General features: G+C 42.1%; 1 protein-coding gene across 1 annotated transcript in view; it reads right to left on the minus strand.

The window, feature by feature from the left end:
• Positions 1-23,950, minus strand: part of SERGEF (secretion regulating guanine nucleotide exchange factor) — a 219,205-nt gene that overhangs the window by 73,813 nt on the left and 121,442 nt on the right. The window contains exon 10 of the mRNA XM_065882924.1: positions 10,363-10,399. Coding sequence (XP_065738996.1) covers positions 10,363-10,399 — 37 coding nt within the window. The remainder of the gene's footprint in view (positions 1-10,362; positions 10,400-23,950) is intronic.

A 23,950-nucleotide genomic window follows, 5' to 3' on the forward strand; every position in this document is an offset into this window, starting at 1 on the left:
CCACTTAGGAAAACTCCTTGAGAACCAACCACAAGCCCTGTCTAAGCAACATGAGCTGGCCCCAGCTCTGCCACTGACTAGCTGGGCAATCTTGGGTTAAGTCATTGCTTCTCTCTATGCCTTAGGGCTACTCTGGTAGTGACAGGACTCAGGAAGGCAGCCAAAAAAAGTGAATTCAATAAATAGTGTTGAGACTTTGAATAGCTATGTGGAAAAATAATGAAGTTGAATCCATACCTGACATTGTATATCAGGATAAATTCCAAATGGATCAAAGATTTACTTGTACAATATAAAACCATAATGTACTAGAATAAAATATGAGGAAAGTCCTTTATACCCTGGAGTGGGGTGGGATCTTCTAACTCAAAATGCAGAAGCCATAAAGGAAAGGACTGGTAAATTTCAGCTACGGTGAAAGAAAAAGTTGCATAGAAAATTAGGACAAAATAAAAACATCAAAAGCAAAAACAAAAAGCAAAAATCTAGGACTGGGAACCAAGATGGCAGAGTAGAAAGATGTGCTCTCACTCCCTCTTGTGAGAACACCAGAATCATAACTAGCTGCTGGACAATCACTGACAGGAAGACACTGGAACTCACCAAAAAAGATACCCCACATCCAAAGACAAAGGAGAAGCCACAATGAGATGGAAGGAGGGGCGCAATCACAGTAAAATCAAATCCCATAACTGCTGGGTGGGTGACTCACAGACTGGAGAACACTTATACCACAGAAGTCCACCCAATGGAGTGAAGGTTCTGAGCCCCACGTCAGGCTTCCCAACCTGGGGGTCTGGCAACGGGAGGAGGAATTCCTAGAGAATCAGACTTTGAAGCCTAGTGGGATTTGATTGCCAGACTTTGACAGGACTGGGGGAAACAGAGACTGCACTCTTGGAGGGCACACACAAAGTACTGTGCGCATCGGGACCCAGGGGAAGGAGCAGTGACCCCAGGGGACACTGAACCAGACCTACCTGCTAGTGTTGGAGGGTCTCCTGCAGAAGTGGGGGGGTGGCTGTGGCTCACTGTGGGGCCAAGGACACTGGCAGCAGAAGTTCTGGGAAGTACTCCTTGGCATGAGCCCTCCCAGAGTCTGTCATTAGCCCCACCAAAGAGCCCTGGTAGGCTCCAGTGTTGGGTTGCCTCAGGCCAAACAACCAACAGGGAGGGAACCCAGCCCCATCCATCAGCAGTCAAGCAGATTAAAGTTTACTGAGCTCTGCCCACCAGAGCAACAGTCAGCTCTACCCAACACCAGTCCCTCCCATCAGGACACTTACACAAGCCTCTTATATGGCCTCATCCACCAGAGGGCAGACAGCAGAAGCAAGAAGAACTACAATCCTGCAGCCTGTGCAACAAGAACCACATTCAGAGAAAGACAGACAAGATGAAAAGGCAGAGGGCTATGTATCAGATGAAGGAACAAGATAAAACCCCAGAAAAACAACTAAACAAAGTGGAGATAGGCAACCTTCCAGAAAAAGAATTCAGAATAATGATAGTGAAGATGATCCAGGACCTTGGAAAAAGAATGGAGGGAAAGATTGAGAAGATGCAAGAAATATTTAACAAAGACCTAGAAAAATTAAAGAACAAACAAACAGAGATGAACAATACAATAACTGAAATGAAAACTACACTAGAAGGAATCAATAGCAGAATAACTGAGGCAGAAGAACGGATAAGTGACCTGGAAGACAGAATGGTGGAATTCACTGCTGTAGAACAGAATAAAGAAAAAAGAATGAAAAGAAATGAAGACAGCCTAAGAGACCTCTGGGACAACATTATACACAACAACATTCATATTATAGGGGTCCCAGAAGGAGAAGAGACAGAGAAAGAACCCAAGAAAATATTTGAAGAAACTAGTTGAAAACTTCCCTAACATGGGAAAGGAAATAGCCACCCAAGTCCAGGAAGCGCAGCGAGTCCCATACAGAATAAACCCAAGGAGAAACACGCCAAGACACATAGTAATCAAATTGGCAAAAATTAAAGACAAAGAAAAATTATTGAAAGCAGCAAGAGGAAAATGACAAATAGCATACAAGAGAACTCCCATAAAGTTAACAGCTGATTTCTCAGCAGAAACTCTACAAGCCAGAAGGGAGTGGCATGATGATATACTTAAAGTGATGAAAGGGAAGAACCTACAACCAAGATTACTCTACCCAGCAAGGATCTCATTCAGATTGGATGGAGAAATCAAAAGCTTTACAGACAAGCAAAAGATAAGAGAATTCAGCACCACCAAACCAGCTCTACAACAAATGCTAAAGGAACTTCTCTAAGTGGGAAACACAAGAGAAGAAAAGGACCTACAAAAACAAACCCAAAACAATTAAGAAAATGGGAATAGGAACATACATATCGATAATTACCTTAAACGTGAATGGATTAAATGCTCCAACCAAAAGACACAGACTGGCTGAATGGATACAAGAACAAGACCCATATATATGCTGTCTACAAGAGACCCACTTCAGACCTAGGGACACATACAGACTGAAAGTGAGGGGATGGAAAAAGATATTCCATGCAACTGGAAATCAAAAGAAAGCTGGAGTAGCAATACTCATATCAGATAAAATAGACTTTAAAATAAAGAATGTTACAAGAGACAAGGAAGGACACTACATAATGATCAAGGGATCCATCCAAGAAGAAGATATAACAATTATAAATATATATGCACCCAACATAGGAGCACCTCAATACATAAGGCAACTGCTAACAGCTATAAAAGAGGAAATTGACAGTAACACAATAATAGTGGGGGACTTTAACACTTCACTTACACCAATGGACAGATCATCCAAAATGAAAATAAATAAGGAAACAGAAGCTTTAAATGACACAATAGACCAGATAGACTTAATTGATATTTATAGGACATTCCATCCCAAAACAGCAGATTACACTTTCTTCTCAAGTGCGCATGGAACATTCTCCAGGATAGATCACATCTTGGGTCACAAATCAAGCCTCAGTAAATTTAAGAAAGTTGAAATCATATCAAGCATCTTTTCTGACCACAACACTATGAGATTAGAAATGAATTACAGGGGAAAAAACATAAAAAACACAAACACATGGAGGCTAAACACTACATTACTAAATAACCAAGAGATCACTGAAGAGATCAAAGAGGAAATAAAAAAATACCTAGAGACAAATGGCAATGAAAACACGACAATCCAAAACCTATGGGATGCAGCAAAAGCAGTTCTAAGAGGGAAGTTTATAGGTATACAAGCCTACCTCAAGAAACAAGAAAAATCTCAAATAAACAATCTAACCTTATACCTAAAGGAACTAGAGAAAGAAAAACAAACAAAACCCAAAGTTAGCAGAAGGAAAGAAATCATAAAGATCAGAGCAGAAATAAATGAAATAGAAAAAAAGAAAACAATAGAAAAGATCAATAAAACTAAAAGCTGGTTCTTTGAGGAGATTAAAAAAAATTGATAAACCATTAGCCAGACTCATCAAGAAAAAGAGGGAGGGCTTCCCTGGTGGCGCAGTGGTTGAGAGTCCGCCTGCCAATGCAGGAGACACGGGTTCGTGCCCCGGTCCGGGAGGATCCCACATGCTGTGGAGCGGCTGGGCCCGTGAGCCATGGCCGCTGAGCCAGTGTGTCTGGACCCTGTGCTCCGCAACAGGAGAGGCCACAGCAGTGAGAGGCCTGCGTACCGCAAAAAAAAAAAATAATAATAAATAAAATAAAATAAAATTAAGAATATCTATTTATCAAAAGATATCATTAAAAGAGCAAAAGAGTAAGCAACTGCCTAGGAGATGTTCACAATACATATAGTCCAACAAAGAACTTGAATCCATAAGATAAAGGATCTCTACAAATCATTAAGAAAAACCCACTTTAAAACAGTGGGCAAAGTCTTTGCACTAGACAAAAGAAGCTACCCAAGTGGCCTCTAAGCATATGAAAAGGTGCTCCACATCACTGGTTACCAGAGAAATGCAAGTTAAAATCACAGTAAGACTCCATACTACACACTTAGGAGAATGGCCTAAATCAATAAGATTAAAAATACCTAGCAAGGATATGGTACAATTAGAACTCTCATATGTTGCTGGTAAGAGTATAAATTGGTACAACTACTTTGTAAAACTGTTGAGCAGAATCTGTTAATGCTATACATATGACCTAGTAACATAGAAATCCTACTCTTAGTTATTACTCAAGATAAGTAAATGTATATGTTCACCAAAAGGCATGTATAAGAATGTTCATGGCAGCTTTATTCACAATCTTCAAACTGGAAACAACTCAAATGCTCTTCAACAGTTAAATGGGTAAATAAGTTGTAGTATATTCATAAGAGGAATATTACTGATCAATAAAAAAGAACTACTGCTACATAGAGAATGGATGATTCTTACGGACACAATGTGTTGAACAAAAAAAGCCACACAAAAGAGTTCACACTGTATGACATCGTTTATATGAAGCTCAAGAACAGGCAAGAACTCATCTCTGGAGACAGAAGTCAAAATAGTGGTTACCTCTGGGGGTGTGGTACTGACTGAGAAGGAGCATGAGGCAGGCTTCTGGGGTGGGTGCTGGAAATGGTCTGTATCTTGTGCTGGGTGGTGGTTTCTTAAGTACATACATACATAAAAACTCATCAGACTGAACCCTTAAGATTTGTGCACTTTTCTCTCTCTCTCTCTCTCTCTCTCTCTATCTCTATCTATCTATATATATATATATATACTGTACTTCAATTTAAAAAGTAAAATAAACCAAAACCACCCTGAGTAGTTTTTCACCTATTAAATTGGCAAAAATCCAAGTTTCCTAACACACTACTGTTAGGGAGGCTGCAGAAACAGGCATTCTTCTACACTGCTGGTGGGAGTGGAAAATGGTATAATTCCTATGGAAGCCAATTTTTACAGTATCTTGCAAAATAACAAATACACTTTCTCTTTGATACAGTAATTTTACTTCTAGGAATTTATCCCACAGCTATACTCACCCACATATGAAATAACATATATACAAGGTAATTCACTACATCATTACTTGTAATAAGCAAAAGACAGGAAATCACCTAAATGTCCATCAACAGGGCACTGATTAAATAAATCACAGAATATAGGTACACTGGAACATTATGTAGTTGTAATAACGAACTAGAAAGGCTTTTATACTGATATGGAAAGATCTCCCAGATCAATTATTGAAAGAAAAAAAATCAGACACTAAAAAGCATGTAAAGTATACTACAATTTACGTAAAAAGGGGGATAAAAATATATCTTAGTATTCACTTATATTTGCAAAAAGAAACTAGAAAGATACAGAAGAAACTAATAATAGGCATTAGCTGCACATGTGGTAGGGTTTTGGCACTCTGGATAGATGGGAGATAAAGCTGGAGGGAAATTTTTCATTTTAAACCTTTTTGTGCTTTTAAAGTTTTAAATAATGTACGTGTATTACTCAAAAATTAAATAAGTAAAAAATTTTTTAAAGAGAAGGGACAACGGAAGGGGGAAGAAGAATCCTAAAAGGGGTGGGAATCTCAGAAGGTAGAGAGGGAAGTGTGATGACAACACAATGTCATCAATGTCTCGATTTTATCTGGTTATTATGCCGGGAACTGCTTAATCTGAACCAGATTACATATAATCTACATATACAGAAGAACTTGCCAACATGAAGGGGAGCTAAATATTGAAATGAAGAGATGAAATAATCTTATCTGGTGGCCTTAAAAACAGGCCAGACAGGCAGAAGACCACAGGCTCTGGAGATAGAGGCCTGGGTTGAAGACCTGACACACAGATTCCTCCTGATCAGATGACCTGGTGGGGCAAACTGCTCAGCCTAAGCTTCGGCTTCCCCCATCTAGAAAATGGGGTTAACAACAGTGCATCAATGTGGTATGAGGACTAAATGGGACAATATAAGTAAACCATTTACGCTCTGCCCATCCTTCTGTGCATAGGACCGTACAAGTCTGTCCTTGCCTCTAAGCTCTCTACAAGGCCCTGGGTTTGGAGGTATTGCCTCTCAGGGCTACAGCCAGTGTCAAAATGAGTTAGTTCTCGCTATTAAATCCTCACATGACCCCACTTGATGGGTCTCAGGCCATGCAAGGTCAGTTGTTCCACCACACATATTACAAAGGTACAAAGGTTCAACAATTGGAAGTCATCAGTGAAATGAAAAACATTAAAAATAAAAGATCCTTGCATAGATTATAGCTCCAATTTGGTAAAAGAGATGCTTTTGCTTGGAGGAGGATGCTCTACACTTTGCTGCCAAATATCTAACCCTTTAACAATGCTCGTCTGGCAAGCGTGAGTGCTCCAGGAAAAGGCCACCAATAAAATCCCTTCCAAGGGTCTGCGTGGAGCGGAAGAAAGGAAATGTGCTCAGCTCTTTTTTCTCTGCAGGAAGGGAAGGCTGAACAACTGAAAATCAGGAGAGAAGGCAAACAAATCACCCATTCAAGCCAAAATAAGCTGCTCCTGGGGGGAAGCAAAACAGCTGGAGCCAATTCAACCAGGCATGGAAGTGAGGGCCCCAAAGACAGAGCTGGGCCTGGGGAGCCTGCCCCTGGCAGGCAGGGATCTTCCGAGCAAGTGGTGGCCACATGTCCTCATCTCACCTCTGCTGACAGCCTATGCCCACAAATGGGAGCCAGCCAGCTTCGTCATATATGGAGGGAAATCCTGGGTGAAAAGGAAGGAAGCAACCAAGCTAATGACCTCATGAACCTGCCAAGTTCACCTGCTGAGCACCTATTCTGTAGCAGGCACTGCGCAGGCAACCGACATACCTATGCCATTTGGAAAAACAACTTTTAGGGGTGGGTATTGTGATGTTGGTTTTACAGATGAGGAATCAGGCTCACTGAGGAAGAGTGACCTGGCAGCAAACACAGAACAGGTCAAGAGAAACTTCATTGGAAAACTAAGAAAAGAAGCAAACCAAATTGCAAAAGAAGGGGGGAAAAAGAAACCTGGAAGCAATGAAGTATCAAAGTCGAATTCTTTTGATTTCCTAAGAAGCCTGAAATGTGGCTGCTGCGGGGCTTCCCTCAGGCTGGAACATGCAGGTCCCGAGTTCCTGCCTGGAACAGCGGATAGCAGAATCCTGACCTGGAGCAAATCTGGGCTGGCACTGTTTCCAGGGCTGCTGGGATTTCCAGATCCCCCAGATCGGGGTACCCAGGCTCCAGTTTACAAATCCGTTCTGCAGCTATGCTGAGGTCCTGCCCTGGACCCTGACATTCTAGGTGGGGGAGACACTTCTCTCCAGCTTCTGAGACTCCCACCCTGAGCCTCAGCCTTCTTACAGTCATCTTACAATTACTTCCTTAAATTATATTCTTAACATATAACAACGACACCAACACCAGCTAACATTCACCGAGCCTACTTTTGTGTCAGGCACTGTTAGCACTTTATATAACAACCCTATGAGGTCAATAATATGATCTTCCAGATGAGGCAATCAAGACAGAGAGGTTAAGCCATTTATACAGGGTTACATGGCTCATAAGCGGAGGAGCCAGGATTTGAATCCAGGAGATATGATCCCAGTGCCTGTGCTCTTCTTAACCACTCCGCATCCTGCAGCCCCAAGGATATGACAGAGTTGAAGGAGCATTCTTAGAAGTCAGGCACACAGCTCTACCATTTACTGGTACTTATCCCTGGGCAACTTGTTTAACCTCTGAGTCTCAGTTTTCTTCCTTATGAAGTGGGTACAACAAAAACACTTCGTGGAGTTGTGTCCGTTCTTAGACAGAGTAGGTCCTGAATTATATCCTTTCACCCATCTCTTTCCCCTCCCTTCCAGTTTGATCTGTCTGCTGTGCATTCATTAGATATTAAGGCCACCTCTACTTTTGAGCAAAGTTTGGCTTCTCTATATTCTGTTCTAGTCTATTCTACAACCATTTTGTGCCTGTCACGTGGGTGACCCAGCACCAGGCACTGAGGGCCTGCATCTCGGGGATGAGATTGAAGGCAGGGAAATCCACCTAAAGTAGGCAAGGGCAGGAGGGGGGAGTGGGGAGCTGGCTGTGAGAGCCAGGCTTTCAGCTGGTAGGAACTCTCCTCCTCCAGCTTGTCCCCCTCTTGCTGGCCTCTTGTCAGGGCTAACAGGAGGCTTCTCATCACTTCCTGCTATACAACTTGCACCCTGCAGGGCACCCACTGAGGGCCCCCTCCCCCAGGTGTCAGGGAGCCTCTGATCCCGGCTCACATGCAGGCAGGTGGACATGTCCAGAGTCTCGTGACTGGGCCCACCTTTCCTGACTCTGGAACCATTCATTCAGCAGATTGTGAGCCAGGCCCCAGGCATTGGGGACAAAACAGAAAATAAGAGGTCTGCCCTCGAGGAGTTCATCAGCATGCCATGCCCTGCTCTCCCACCGCCTCTGCTGCCTTCCTCACTTGGGTGGTAACGCTAGACACACCTTTCCAGAATGTTATCATTTCTCTCTCCCAACCAAGAATTACTTCACTGGAACAGTTACACTAACAAGTGATTCTCCCTTCTCCCCACCCAGACCAAGAGAAATGAAAAAGGAATGGAATTATGAATTAATTTCTTACACATCCCCTATATAGTAACAGGTGTTTCACACACGTTATCTCCTCTAATCCTCACAACAATCCTGCAAGGTGGAATTATCCCCATTACATAGATAAGGGGAAAACATGGAAGCTCACACAGAGATGGAGCTGGTTTAAACCAAGGCTGTCTGCCTGCAGAGTCTATGCTCTTTCTCCAGCCCTAGGCTGCCTATCGGCTCAGCCTGCCACCCTGCTGGCTCTGGTCTCCTCCTTCAACTGGATTTTGTTTTTTCATGTATTTAGATTCCCTGCAATCTTATTGTTTGTGCCAACCTCTCTCCTAGTCCAGTGACAGCAGCAGCAACATCCTAGGCACCGCCTCTGATTCTTTGATTAGCTTGTCTTAATTACACCCAGGCTGGAGTAGTTCCGGTATAATATATCTGGTGTTGCAAAGCATGCAGGTTTGCTGTTACATTTTCTCACTCCCTCTCTGACTCCAGCGCTTTTTACTCCCCACCCCCTCTGCTGGCTGTCAGCCTACCTCCTCTACTGTCCTTGGTTCCGCCTCCTTGCACATCACATTCGGGCCTACAAAGTAGTGCTTCAAACTGCTGCCAACCCAGGCAGCTGAGCGAGCCAGTCTAGCTTAATTCAGAAAACAGTGCTTGAGTCTCCGCTGAGGGCCAGGCACTTGCTCACTGCTCTGGGTGCTGCATATAAGCAGGAAACAAAAGGAAAACACAGGGGCCTCGCCCCTCAGAAGCTGAGAGAGGCTGGGAGAGGGAAGTACACAGGACAGACATCACCTACTCAAGGCAGATAGTGATGGGGCTGTAACAGAGTCCTAAAATGTCAGGGCTGGAGAGAACCTTGGTTTCCTGTTTTTACCCCTCCCTATCACAGATGGGAGACCTAAAGCCCCGAGGCGGGCAATTACTTGAACTAATGATTATCAGAAAATAGCAACGAACACTTCTAAAACCCTTACCAGGAGCTAAGTGCTCTTCTAAGCGCTTTACATGTATCAACACCTTTAACCCTCACAACAACTGCAACAACCCTATGAGGAAGATGCCACTGCCCTCCCCATTTTAAAAGTGAGAAAAATGAGGCATGGAGGGCTAATCACCTTGTCTGTGTGGGGCCCGACTACCTGAGTTCATACAGCTAGTAAGCAGAAGCCTGCACTGGACTCAAGTAGTCGGGCCCTACACTGTCTCTTTATTGTACCGACTGAGTCTACGTGTGGAAGTAATGAGAAGGCTTCTTGAAGGAACTACGCACAGGCCTGATTATAAAAACAGTGAACCTTGGTTATTCAGAGTCAATAAGAGGAAGCTTCAATTTATCAGAGGCTTGGGAGTTCCAGAGTGACATGAAACACATGGCAGCGAGGGCAGTGAGCAGAACCCCCCATCTCCAAAGAAAGAGCCAAGCAAGAGGAAAGAACTCGGTGCAAAGGATTTATTCAAAAACCAGGAGCAGCCCAATCCTCTTCCCCTTTTATGTCTGGCTTTTTACACAGGATGCCCCCAGCCTGTAAGATCTTTAATATTCCCAAATGCCACTTCCTGAGGCAGGGAGGCCAGCTCAGGCACCTTTTTGAATAGAAATTTTTAGAAAAAGGGCTTCTGGCAAAGCCTTGATCAACAAAGGCTTCCATTTCCCAGACTCTTCCCAGTTCATACACAGGCGCATACACCCTGGCCTTTGGTTAACCAAGAGTCCTCCAATTCTGCGCATGAGTTTCAGAATAAACACAGTTATCAGTATACTAATTACTTACCAATCACTGCCAGATTATGCTCTGAGCCACAGGAGACCTGTAAAGAGAAAGAAAATAAGTTACATTAAACAAAAAATATATTTCAGCCATTATATTTTATGATCAGTTATATTTTAATGATAATAACATCTATTTTTTGGCAAATTTTAGGAAGTAGAAAGGGGCACCACGTACAAAAGACTATAGTTACGATACACTCATGACTACATAAAAAGTGAAAAAACAAAAAACCGTTGAATGGAAATACACCAAGGTGTTAAAGTATTTGTTTTTAGGCAGAGACCATGAGCGATTTTTTTTAATCCTTTCTTCTTTCTACGTTTTCGTATTTTTCAAACTTTCTATAATGAACATGTGTTACTATAAAAATGGAAATATAAGGGAATACAAATGACAGTTTTGGAAAACTGAGCTAAAAATCCATCACTCTCATCTGGACTGATAAAATGAGCAAAGAATTCAGTGGAAACAGACTTGCCTGAGGAAAAATTCTTGACTTTTCCTCATCTGCTCACTCTCCCTTTCACCTTCCAGTCACACAAACCACCAGCAGTTCTCTGAACACAACATGTTCTCCCAACACCTCCAGGCCTTTGCACATGCTGTTTCTCTGCCAGGAATGCCCTCTCCTCAACTGCCTACCTAAAAAACTTCTACTCATCCTTTAAAATTTCAAAGCATCCAGAGACTTTTGCTGTTGCTTCTAGGCAGACTCAAGCACTCCTTGCATTATGCAACTTATATGTACCCCCACTGCAGCAATCATCTTGTTGTCTTTTACATTTTTTCCTGTCTCCTCACTAGACTGTGTGTGTCTTGAGAACAACGCTGAGACTTGTTCCCCTCTGTATTACACAGATGGACTGTACAAAACCTGGGGCTCAGTTAACACCTGCTAAATGAGAGAATGAATGAAAGAACAAAGTACATAAAGAACAAATACCTAATACATAAAAGACAATCATTTGGGGTTCTGAATCCTGTGTCTGCACCCAGTGCCTTTCAATCTCCGCATGTCCCAAATGCTACCAGAAGGAAGTGATTGGGAATATAAGAGTATAAATGGCTCCTCAGGTACTAATTAAAAGGAAATCGAGACTCTGGAGAAGCATCATCCTGTGACCTTTATCAGGATGCTCACTTTAGCTCCTGGCAAGAAAAAGGCTTCAGGTACATATGGAATGTCAATTGGAAGAGTCCTGGAGGTCACCTAGTCCAATCTTTAACACTACAAGGTGCCAGAGGAAGTGTGTGTCAAAATGAAGACTAGGGGGCTTCCCTGGTGGCGCAGTGGTTGAGAGTCCGCCTGCCGATGCAGGGGACACGGGTTCGTGCCCCGGTCCGGGAAGATCCCACATGCCGCAGAGCTGCTGGGCCCATGAGCCATGGCTGCTGAGCCTGCGCGTCCGGAGCCTGTGCTCCGCAATGGGAGAGGCCACAACAGTGAGAGGCCCGCGTACCGCAAAAAACAAAAAACAGAAAACAAAAAAAAACTAAGACTAGGGTCTCTCTGATTCCCTGATTCTCACACAAGTTCCTTTCTTGGTGCTATAGCTTCTCACTCTTTCCCAGTGAAAAACCACTTGGAAGTGATATTCAAAGGTAATTAGCACAGGCCCCCAACAGTCAAGGTAACAGGCTCAAAAGGCATTTGAGCATTGGAGGCAAAATAACCACTGGGAGGTGAGAAGGGGCAGCAAGGCTTCTGAGGCTTTTTTCTTTGTAAAAGTTATGCGTCCAGGATCTCAGCTTCCACAGGGAAGACGGTTACCCACATATAGGTGGATTCCCTGACACTGTCTGGCAAAGAAGTACCTGTATATTTTTACCCCAGTAAATAATTCCAGGGTGACTAGTCTCTGTGCTCCTTTGAGGCAGGCTCTGTATCTATCTGAGGGGTCCCCCCCAGGCCTCACCCAGGCCATACACACAGCACAAGTTCATCATATGCTTCCTGGTTATACTGAGGCTGGTTCCCTAGGTTCTGTCATAGGAAGCTGCTTAGATTGAAGAACTGGGAAAAAACTCAGATGTCTAACAACAGAATAATTCTATGTAAATTATGGTAGAGCCATCTGATGACTTGGAAATTATGCAGCCTTGGAAAATGATGTTTACAATAAAGGAAAATACTCGTGATAGCCTATGAACTGGAAAACCACATAAAAACTGTATATGTAATATGATCTCAAATCTATAATAAAATATGAATAAAAGATTGGAAGGAGTTATTCCAAAAAGTTAATAGTGATAGCCTCTGGGCTAAGCATAAAGGAGGCATTATGAGTATGTTTTTCCCTTTGACTTTTTTTATGGTCTCTAAATTTTACACAGTATTTTTATAATCAGAAAAATTATCTATTAAAAATAAGAAAAATAAATATAATGCAGTTCCCACCATAGAGGGGAAAAAAACCCTTCCTGGCTATAAAATAAATATGCTGTAAAATCTGATATACTCTGAAGTAGTGGGGAAAAAAGATATGAAGGAAACAAATTATAAGGGTAGCTGCGTCATGGTGATGAGATTCTAAGATTTTTTTCTTCTATTTTCTATTTTTCAAACATTCTTTAACTGGTGGTAGCAGCAGGATGGCTGGTAGTGGTGGTGGGAATAAGAGCAGGAATTAAAGCCACCATATTGAGGACTCATATGTGCCAGGTGTCATGCCAAGGCTCTTTATAAACACTATCTCATCTTCCTCATCACGATCATCTTCTCAGGTAGGTTTGACTTTGCTCATTTTAGAGAGAAGAGAACTGAGGTTCATATACATTACATAACTTTCCTAGCTTGCCAAGTGGCACAGCCATAGAACTAAAACCCAGGTTTGCCTATCTCCAAGCTCATGTTCTGTACTGCTAGGTCACGCTACCTTTGTGTTTTAAAAAATAGTTATTTCATTTTACAAAATGTAGGCAGAAAGGACCTGCCTCTGACTGCCCGGGCTCACCCTGAGGCTGTGGGCTGCAGAGCTGACCAGCCTTGAAGACCAGGGGCTTCCAGAAACAAGCCACTGACAAATGCCAACGTCAGGCAGGAGATGCTGCTGTAATTAATGAGCGAGACAGTGATAAATGGATTTTGTCAAGGCAATGTTGCACTTGAAGCTCAAAGCTCCCCGCTGTTTCTTGCTGTCTGTGCACTGGCACAGAGGTCAGGAGACTGAACACCACAGGCCACAAAATCCCAGCACTACACTCCTTCAACAAGATTGTATCAATGACCATTTGCTTCACATTGCTTCTGTCAGCATCTACTCACTGCCCAGCTTTCTAGAAGACTCTGTTAACAATGGCAGTATGCCCATGAGAAAGGGATTCAGATCCAGGAAGCCAGGTGAATCCTAGGTCCTCTGCTTTCGGGTTCTGAGAACTTTGGCAAGGTATTTAACCTCTGGAGCTTCAGCGTTCTCAGGCATAAAAAGTAAAAAACAGTATTTTCCCATCTGCCTTACAGAATTGCTAGAGGACAAATGAGACAACCCATCCCCTCACAGCCATGGGTCTCACCTTCCTTACATACAACTCTGCACATGCCATGCCCCTATAGAAAACCCTCCACAGGATCCCAGCACTGGAAGGGCAAAGTCTAAAGTACACAGTATGGCTCACAAGGCCCTCAAGTGTAGGCCCCTGTTTACCTCTCTGGCCTCACTTCTTCCCCCTGCTACTCATGAGCTCTCAACCCCAAAGAACATATTCCCTTTTTTCTATTCACACTACATTTTCTGTAAGAATATCATGTGATTTCAGGCTTTTATGCATGCTAGTCTCCTTGGTGTGACTTCCCTTTCTCCCACTGTCCATCTAGCAAAATCCTCTAAGATTGCTTAGGTCACCTCCTGGCACAGCGCCACGCATCATGGCCCTTAGCACACGAGATGTCTGCTTACGAACTGTGTGTGTTAAGCACCTCTGTCTCTCAGAGATCCAGCAGGGTGCCTGCCCAGTAACATCTCTGTCACACAGCCCAAGTACAGGGCATGAAGGGGCCCAAAGACGATGGCCCAGAGAAGTTAGATGGTCCCAAAACAAGTGTGAGTCGTGGTGTGGAGACTCCAGGCAAATGGAGACAGGCACTGAGATGCACAGTGAGGGCTCCAAGGGCACTAAAAAAATAGAGTGTAGAGATGATGGGGTATCAAAAGCACAGGATTGTTCCAGGAATCCTAGGACAGCAAAGCACAGTGGGCCACCAACAGAGGTCAGTCCTAGATGACAGAGTCCCACAGTAGAGAAAGTGGGTTCCGGCTTGCTGGATGGGGCCTTCAAGATACAGGGGGCACACCTCCCCAAGGGTGAGGGATGGGGGACAGAGGAGCCTGTGGAAAGTTGTCCTGTCTCAGTGCTGCTCAAGTACTAGAGGGGTCTGCTCTGTTCAGGCAACTGAGCCTGAGGAGGCAGAGCTGCAAAAAACAACTTCCAAAGCCCCAACTGCCACAGGGACAAGATCTCCCAGCACCCCTCCTGCCAAGCTAGACTCCATCAGCTCTTGTGAAGGGAGCCGCAACTCCCCTTGGGGCTGGAACCCACTAAATACAGTTGGACAGGGATGAACTGGAGTAAGAACTGACTGGTAGTAGATGCCCAGTAAATATATGCTGAATACATTAATGGGTTAAATGAATGAATAACTAAATGAATAAGCAAAAAGTAGATTAATGTAAAAATATTTGCCAAATGTTGAATGCGAGCACTTCAGTTTCCACCAGGTACACTTGTACCACTTCTAAAAACAGCTGACAGGCCCTTATTGAGAGCTTATGGCCAGGTACCTGGCTAACTGCTTTGCTTGTATTATTTCATTTAAACTTATACTAAATCTAAGATTTCTTTGTTACAAGTGCTTTACAAATGAGGCAATTGGGGTTCAGAGAGGTAAGGTAACTTACCAGTGTATTACAGCTGGTGGAGGTGCAGAATTCTGTGACGATTCTCGTTCAAACTTTGTCCTGTTAACTGTCTAAACCCTTCCTATTCCCATTCAGCATGGAAATACACCGCCACCCAGTTCTTACATCTGGCAACCCTGTGCCAATTATCAAGGGATCTTATGCTGGGAGAGCCCCAGGTTTACTAGGCTCAAACATCTTCCTGGGGCTAGGAGTACCCACCTCTGGATCTATCAAGGGCTGTTTCAGGGCTTTTTCTTGGGAGAAATGGTTGTAAAACGGCAACAAACATTTGTCCTGTGCCTTCGCTGTGGAAGCTATCACCTCTCGGGGAACTCCACCAGGTTGTTCAACTCTGCACACTTTGAACGGGGAAATCAGAGTGGGGCGGGGTGCGACCATGACTCAGGGGAAGAAGCACTGAGATTCCAAGGAGAGGAACCAGGCAGAAGCCAGGACCCGAGACTTGTCCCCATCACCAACCAGGGACCATCCACAGCTTCATCCCAGCGCCAGGGCGGCAGCTCAGGAACCCCCCATGGAGCGCAGCAGCCTGAGGGGCCTACTGATTGGTTCCGCCTCACGCCAATGGGCCTGGGCGCCAGCCGATGCTATGGCAACGACGCGCATGTGTGGAGGCACGTGACGGCGGGGTGGGGCGTCCATTCCGTGGGGGACTCTGCTGGGGAAGTCTTCGGCTGCTCCGCTCAGGCTCCCACCCTCACGGCTAGTCTTTGGCAGGCGCCGCCCAGCCTGGGGGCAAAAAGCAGGCTGGGAAGCAGCTTCAGAAAGGCAGCGTCTCGTCGGCCGGGGTTAACAGGGAAGGGAATGGGCGCTTCAGTGCAGCCTTTGCTGAGCTCTGCCCTAACCCAGTTGCCATCTGCTTAGAACTCTGGGAAGACAAACCAGAATTTCCAAACCTGTTAGAAAAGCAGGCTGGGAGTCTGTACATGTTTTACAGCAAAGTGCAGTCCTGTCAGCCAACGGAGCTTTACCCCTAGGCTCAGAAATAGCCTCAAAGGAGGTCCTGGTGACAGCAGAGAGGCAGCACAGTTGCTTGCTTCTGGAAGCACCTAGCCTTACAAAGACACCTTCAACTCCCTTTGTGAGGGCTTCAGCTTTTGACTGAAGTCTAGATGTCAACGGAGGCCAAAAAATGAGACCTCTGGGCCCAGAGGCTCCATCTTGTCCTCCACCTCAAAGTCCGGGGGCAAAGAACCCATTCTCCCTGCAAAGCAATTTTTTTTTGCACATTCTATACGAAAATAAGTCTTAAACTAGGTAAGTCACACCCGCTATACACCCAGGTCAGCCTTGATCCAAAGCCTGTGAGCTTAACCACTACACATACTGCCCCTCTTCTTCTGATACTGGTTCCAGACTGCCCCAGTCACTAAGGCTCAAACTCTCAAGTGACTAACAGATCTCTGACTCTTTTATCTCCCTCCTACTCTGTCTCAAGATCCTGGTAACTCTGCCTTCTCAATATCTTGATTTTTCAGTTGCTACCATCTTAGTTCAGTCCTTTTCACTCCAACCTGGATGCTTTTAAGAGCTACCTAAAAGCATAGCTTTTGCACAGTTATTTGCACCATTCTCCCTTTTCCATACCATTCTAAACCTTACCAACTTTACAAGACCCAGTTCAAAACCCACTGCCTTGAGGAAGTCTCCCAGATCATCTCAGCCCCTAAAAGATCTGCCTTCTCTCAAATCCTACCACTTGCCTTGGCTAAAGTTTGCTTTTGTCAAACCTCCTTTGTACTGTTAATAATTTGAGTGTGGCAGTAGGGTATGTCTCCCCAGGCAGTGTTGGGTAGTGGGAAGCGCTCTAAGTATGGAACCAGAAGACCTGGATTTGAGTCCTTGCCCTGCCACTTCCTAGTCATATGACCTTGGGCAAATCTCTTCACTTCTCTGGACTTCAGTTCCCTCATCTTAAAAATGGGATATTAACAAACAAGTGAATCTCATACATCCTAAAACCCTTTCACACCACCCCCAACTTCCACAGAATAAAATTCACTTTGAGTTTGACCCTGTTCTGCAGATACATTTCCAGAACATATAAAATATATAATTTGGGAACATGTAAAAGGAAACTATAAGTGTTAGGAACTGGCATAGGTTCACTATGAACAGTTCATTTCCTTTTTCAACAGAGTTACTCTACTGGCAGATAAGGAGAGGACTTGAGAAATGTCTACTGAATTTGAATTTAATATATACAATTAAACTAAACAGGCACTCGGAATGCTTGCTTTTCCCATACTGCATTTCTAAGAAAATTCCTTTCTCCGAAGTTGTTATGTTGATACTATGTGCACCTGTGGCCTAATTGGTGTGGATGGGCTATGGGTGGATACCTGCCCAAAGCAGGTTAATGCATAGATTGGCCACAGCCTGTGAAGTGGCTTAATGTGGAAATTCTGCCTGAAAAAGGTTGTAGGGTGTGAGTCCTCTAGGTGGTAGCTGGAGCCGTAGCTGGAAGATACAGACCCAAGAAAGGTTAATATACAGAGGAGCTACTGGCAGAAGAGGCAGAAGCAGCAGGAACAAACTGAAGAAGAGTAGCTAGGTCACTGGAATGTGAGTTTTCTAGATCCTATTGCTGACGGTGCAAGAAAGTCTAGATTTTTGAGCTGCCTTGTGTTCTAAGTGACCTTCCAGTTGTTCTTTTATAAGGCATTTGCTTCACCTGTTTCCAGTACTCATGACCATCCTTACAATACTAAAGTAACCTGAGAGTATCTCTGATCCTTACAGACAAAAAGCGCCTAACACAACAATGCATCTGAATTTCAGTAAAGGCAACACCAGTAAGTTACTTATGCCCTTGAGAACAGGATACAACCATGAGAGCTGAACAGCCAACCTCAAGACAGGTAATTAACAGATTTGGGCCAGCCAAACATCCTACAGCATGCTTCTCAAAAAAACTGAACCCTTAAGTATGGAGGTTCCTTAAAAAACTAAAAATAGAACTACCATATGACCCAGCAATCCCACTACTGGGCATATACCCTGAGAAAACCATAATTCAAAAAGAGTCATGTACCACAATGTTCATTGCAGCACTATTTACAATAGCCAGGACATGGAAGTAACCTAAATGTCCATCAACAGTTGAATGGATAAAGAAGATGTGGCACATATATACAATGGAATATTACTCAGCCATAAAAAGAAACGAAATTGAGTTATTTGTAGTGAGGAGGATGGACCTAGAGTCTGTCATACAGAGTGAAGTAAGTCAGAAAGAGAAAAACAAATACCATATGCTAATGCATATAAATGGAATCTAAAAAAAAATGGTTCTGATGAACTTAGTGGCAGGACAGGAATAAAGAGCAGATGTAGTGAATGGACTTGAGGACACAGTGGGCGTTGAGGGGGGAGGGGAAGCTGGGACGAAGTGAGAGAGTGGCATGGTCATACATACACTACCAAATGTAAAACAGATAGCTAGTGGGAAGCAGCCGCATAGCACAGGGAGATCAGCTGGGTGCTTTGTGACCATCTAGAGGGGTGGGATAGGGAGGGGGTATGGGGATATATGTATATATACAGCTAATTCACTTTGTTATACAGCAGAAACTAACACAACATTGTAAAGCAATTATGCTCCAATAAACATGTAAAAAACAAACAACAAAAAAAAACTGAACCCTTTCCATAATAGCCAACACAGGCTGCAATTTAAAAAGACTGCCAATACCAAGTGCTGATGAGGATGTGGAAATCTCTTATGTTGCTGGCAGGAATATAAATTCAACAACTGCACTGAAAAATTGTTTGGCAGTATCTACTAAAGGTAAATACATACATATACATATACATACACACACACACACCCAAAACAAACGATACTTACTTCCCAAGTACCCAAGAACCCAAAATAAAAAATTACTTACTTCCATCAAAAGACATGTACAAGAATGTTCACAGCTGCTTTATTTATAATAAAAACATAAAATTACCCAAATACTGATCATCAGTAGAATGAATAAAGTGTAGTATAATCAGAATATAACAATGGGGGAAAAACCCTACTGCTATTCAAAACATGGATAAATCTTCAAGAAAGTAGTGAACAAAAGAAACCAGACACAGAAGAGTAAATATCGTATGACACTATCTACGTGAAGCTCAAAAATAGGCAAACTTATTTCAAATAAATAATATTAACTGTTCTGAAGGAGGGGAAAAAAGAACCAATCCTAGTAACTTTTTTTTTAATAGATCTTTATTGGAGTATAATTGCTTCACAATACCGTGTTAGTTTCTGTTGCACAACAAAGCAAATCAGCCATACGCATACACATGTCTCCATATCCCCTCCCTCTTGCGCCTCCTAGGTTATCACAAAGCACCGAACCAATCTCCCTGTGCTATGCTGCTGCTTCCCACCAGCCAACTATTTTATATTTGGTAGTATATATATGTCGATGCTACTCTCACTTTGCCCCAGCTTCGCCCTCCCACCCATGTCATCAAGTTCATTCTCTATGTCTACCTCTTTATTCCTGCCCTGCAACTAGGTTCATCAGTACCACTTTTTTTTTTTTTTTTTTTTAGATTCCATATATATGCGTTAGCATACGGTATTTGTTTTTCTCTTTCTCACTTCACTCTGTATGACAGACTCTAGGTCCATCCACCTCACTACAAATAACTCAATTTTGTTTCTTTTTATGGCTGAGTAATATTCCATTGTACATATGTGCCACATCTTCATCCATTCATCTGTTGATGGACATCTAGGTTGGCTCCATGTCCTGGCTATTATAAATAGTGCTGCAGTGAACATTGTGGTGCATGTCTCTTTTTGAATTATGGTTTTCTCAGGGTATATACCCAGAGTGGGATTGCTGGGTCATATGGTAATTCTATTTTTACTTTTTTAAGGAACCTCCATACTGTTTTCCATAGTGGTTGTATCAATTCACATTCCCACCAACAGTGTAGGAGGGTTCCCTTTTCACCACACCCTTGCAAGCATTTATTGTTTCTAGCTTTTTTGATAATGGCCATACTGACGGGTGTGAGGTGATATCTCATTGTAGTTTTGATTTGCATTTCTCTAATGATTAGTGATGTTTAGCATCTTTTCATGTGCCTCTTGGCCATCTGTATGTCTTCCTTGGTTAAATGTCTATTTAGGTCTTCTGCCCATTTTTTAACTGGATTGTTTGTTTTTTTGATATTGAGCTCCATGAGCTGTTTGTATATTTTGGAGATTAATCCTTTGTCTGTTGTCTCATTTGCAAATATTTTCTCCCATTCTGAGGGTTGTCTTTTTGTCTTGTTTATGGTTTCCTTTGCTGTGCAAAAGCTTTTAAGTTGAATTAAGTCCCATTTGTTTATTTTCGTTTTTATTTCTGTTACTCTAGGAAGTGGGTCAAAAAAGATCTTGCTGTGGTTTATGTCAAAGAGTGTTTTTCCTATGTTTTCCTCTAAAAGTTTTATAGTGTCTGGTCTTACATTTAAGTCTTTAATCCATTTGGAGTTTATTTTTGTGTATGGTGTTAGGTAGTGTTCTAATTTCATTCTTTTACATGAACAGCTGTTCAGTTTTCCCAGCACCACTTATTGAAGAGGCTGTCTTTTCTCCACTGTATATTCTTGCCTCCTTTGTAGTAAATTAAGTTCCCATACATGTGTGGGTTTATCTCTGGACATTCTATCCTGTACCACTGATCTATATTTCTATTTTTGTGCCGTAACCATACTGTCTTGATTACTGTAGCTTTGTGGTATAGTTTGAAGTCGGGGAGCCTGATTCCTCCAACTCCGTTTTTCTTTCTCAAGATTGCTTTGGCTATTTGGGGTCTTTTGTGTTTCCATACAAATTGTAAAATTTTTTGTTCTAATTCTGTGAAGAATGCCATTGGTAGCTTGATAGGGATTGCACTGAATCTGTAGATTGCTTTGGGTAGTATAGTCATTTTCACAATATTGATTCTTCCAATCCAAGGACATGATATATTTCTCCATCTGTTTATGTCATCTTTGATTTCTTTCATCAGTGTTTTATAGTTTTCTGAGTACAAGTCTTCGCCTCCTTAGGCAGGTTTATTCCTAGGTATTTTATTCTTTTTGTTGCAATGGTAAATGGCAGTGTTTCCTTAATTTCTCTTTCTGACTTTTCGTTGTTGGTGTATAGGAATGCAGGAGATTTCTGTGCATTAATTTTGTATCCTGCAACCTTACCAAATTCATTGATTAGTTCTAGTAGTTTTCTGGTGGCATCTTTAGGATTTTCTATGTATAGTATCATGTCATCTGCAAAGAGTGACAGTTTTACTTCTTCTTTTCCAATTTGTATTCCTTTTATTTCTTTTTCTTCTGATTGCTGTGGCTAGGACTTCCAAAACTATGTTGAATAAGAGTGGCGAGACTGGACATCCTTGTCTTGTTCCTGATCCTAGTGGAAATGCTTTCAGTTTTTCACCATTAAGTATGATGTTCACTGTGGGTTTGTCATATATGGCCTTTATTATGTTGAGATAGGTTCCCTCTATGCCCATTTTCTGGAGAGTTTTTATCATAAATGGGTGTTGAATTTTGTCAAAAGCTTTCTCTGCATCTATTGAGATGATCATATGGTTTTTATTCCTTAATTTGTTAATGTGGTGTATTACACTGATTGATTTGCATATATTGAAGAATCCTTGCATCCCTGGGATAAATCTCACTTGTTCATGGTGTATGATCCTTTTAATGTGCTGTTGCATTTTGTTTGCTAGTATTTTGTTCACGATTTTTGCATCTATGTTCATCAGTGATATTGGTCTATAATTTTCTTTTTTTATGATACCTTTTTCTGGTTTGGGTATCAGGGTGATGGTGGCTTCGTAGAATGAATTTGGGAGTGTTTATCCCTCTGCAATTTTTTGGAAGAGTTTGAGAAGGATAGGTGTTAGCTCTTCTTTAAATGTTTGATAGAATTCGCCTGTGAAGCCATCTGGTCCTGGACTTTTGTTTGTTGGAAGATTTGTAATTATGGTTTCAATTTCATTACTTGTGATACGTCTGTTTATATTTTCTAATTCTTCCTGGTTCAGTCTTGGAAAATTGTACCTTTCCAAGAATTTGTCCATTTCTTCATGGTTGTCCATTTTATTGGCATATAGTTGTTTATAGTAGTCTCTTATAATCCTTTGTATTTCTACAGTGTGAGTTGTGATTTCTCCTTTTTCATTTCTAATTTTATTGATTTGAATCCTCTCCCTCTTTTTCTTGATGAGTCTGGCTAAGGGTTTATCAATTTTTATTTATGTTCTCAGAGAACCAGCTTCTAGTTTTACTGATCTTTGCTATTGTTTTCTTCGTTTCTATTTCATTTATTTCTGCTCTGATCTTTATGATTTCTTTCCTTCTACTGACTTTGGGTTTTCTTTGTTCTTCTTTCTCTAGTTGTTTTAAGTGTAGGGTTAGATTGTTTATTTGAGATTTTTCGTTTCTTGAGGTGAGGTTGAATTGCTATAAACTTCCCTCTTAAAACTGCTTTTGCTGTGACCCATAGGTTTTGTGTTGTCGTGTTTTTGCTGTCATTTGTTTCTATGTATTTTTAAAATTTCTTCTTTGATTTCTTTAGTGACCTCTTGGTTATTTAGTAGTGCACCATTTAGCCTCCATGTATTTGTGTTTTTTACAGTTTTCTTCCTGTAGTTGATTTCCAATCTCACAGTGTTGTGGTCAGAAGAGATGCCTGATACGATTTCAATTTTCTTAAATTTTCTGAGGCTTGATTTGTGACCCATGATGTGATCTATCCTGGAGAATGTTCCATGTGCACTTGAGAAGAAAGTGTATTCTGCCACTTTTGGGTGGAATGTTCTATAAATATCTATTAGATCTATCTGGTCAGTTGTGTCATTTAAAGCTTGTGTTTCCTTATTTATTTTCTGTTTGGATGATCTGTCCATTGGTGTAAGTGGGATGTTAAAGTCCCCTATTATTGTGTTACTGTCGATTTCTCCTTTCATGGTTGTTAGATTTGCCTTACGTACTGGGATGCTCCTGTGTTGGGTGCATCCACATTTATAATTGTTATATCTTCCTTTTGGATTGATCCTTTGATCATTATGTAGTGTCCCTCCTTATCTTTTGTAACAGTCTTTATTTTAAAGTCTAGTTTATCTGATATGAGTATTGCTACTCCAGCTTTCTTTTGAGTTCAGTTTGCATGGAATATCTTTTCCATCCCTTCACTTTCAGTCTGTATGTGTCCCTAGGTCTGAAGTGGTCTCTTGTAAACAGCATATATATGGGTCTTGTTTTTGTATCCATTCAGCCAGTCTGTGTCTTTTGGTTGGGGCATTTAATCCATTTACATTCAAGGTTATTATAGATATGTATGCTCCTATTACCATTTTCTTAGTTGTTTTGAGTTTGTTTTTGTGGGTCTTTTTCTTCTCTGCTGTTTCCTGCTTAGAGAAGTTTCTTTAGCATTTGTTTTAAAGCTGGTTTGGTGGTGCTGAATTCTCTTAGATTTGTTTGTCTGAAAAGCTTTTGACTTCTCCATCAAATCTCAATGAGATCCTTGCTGGGTAGAGTAATCTTGATTGTAGATTTTTCTCTTTCATCACTTTAAGTATATCCTGCCACTCCCTTCTGGCCTGCAGAGTTTCCACTGAAAAATCAGCTGATAACCTTATGGGGAGTCCTTTGTATGTTGTTTTTCCCTT

Source organism: Phocoena phocoena, chromosome 8, assembly GCF_963924675.1.
Source record: "Phocoena phocoena chromosome 8, mPhoPho1.1, whole genome shotgun sequence".
Lineage (NCBI taxonomy): Eukaryota > Metazoa > Chordata > Mammalia > Artiodactyla > Phocoenidae > Phocoena > Phocoena phocoena.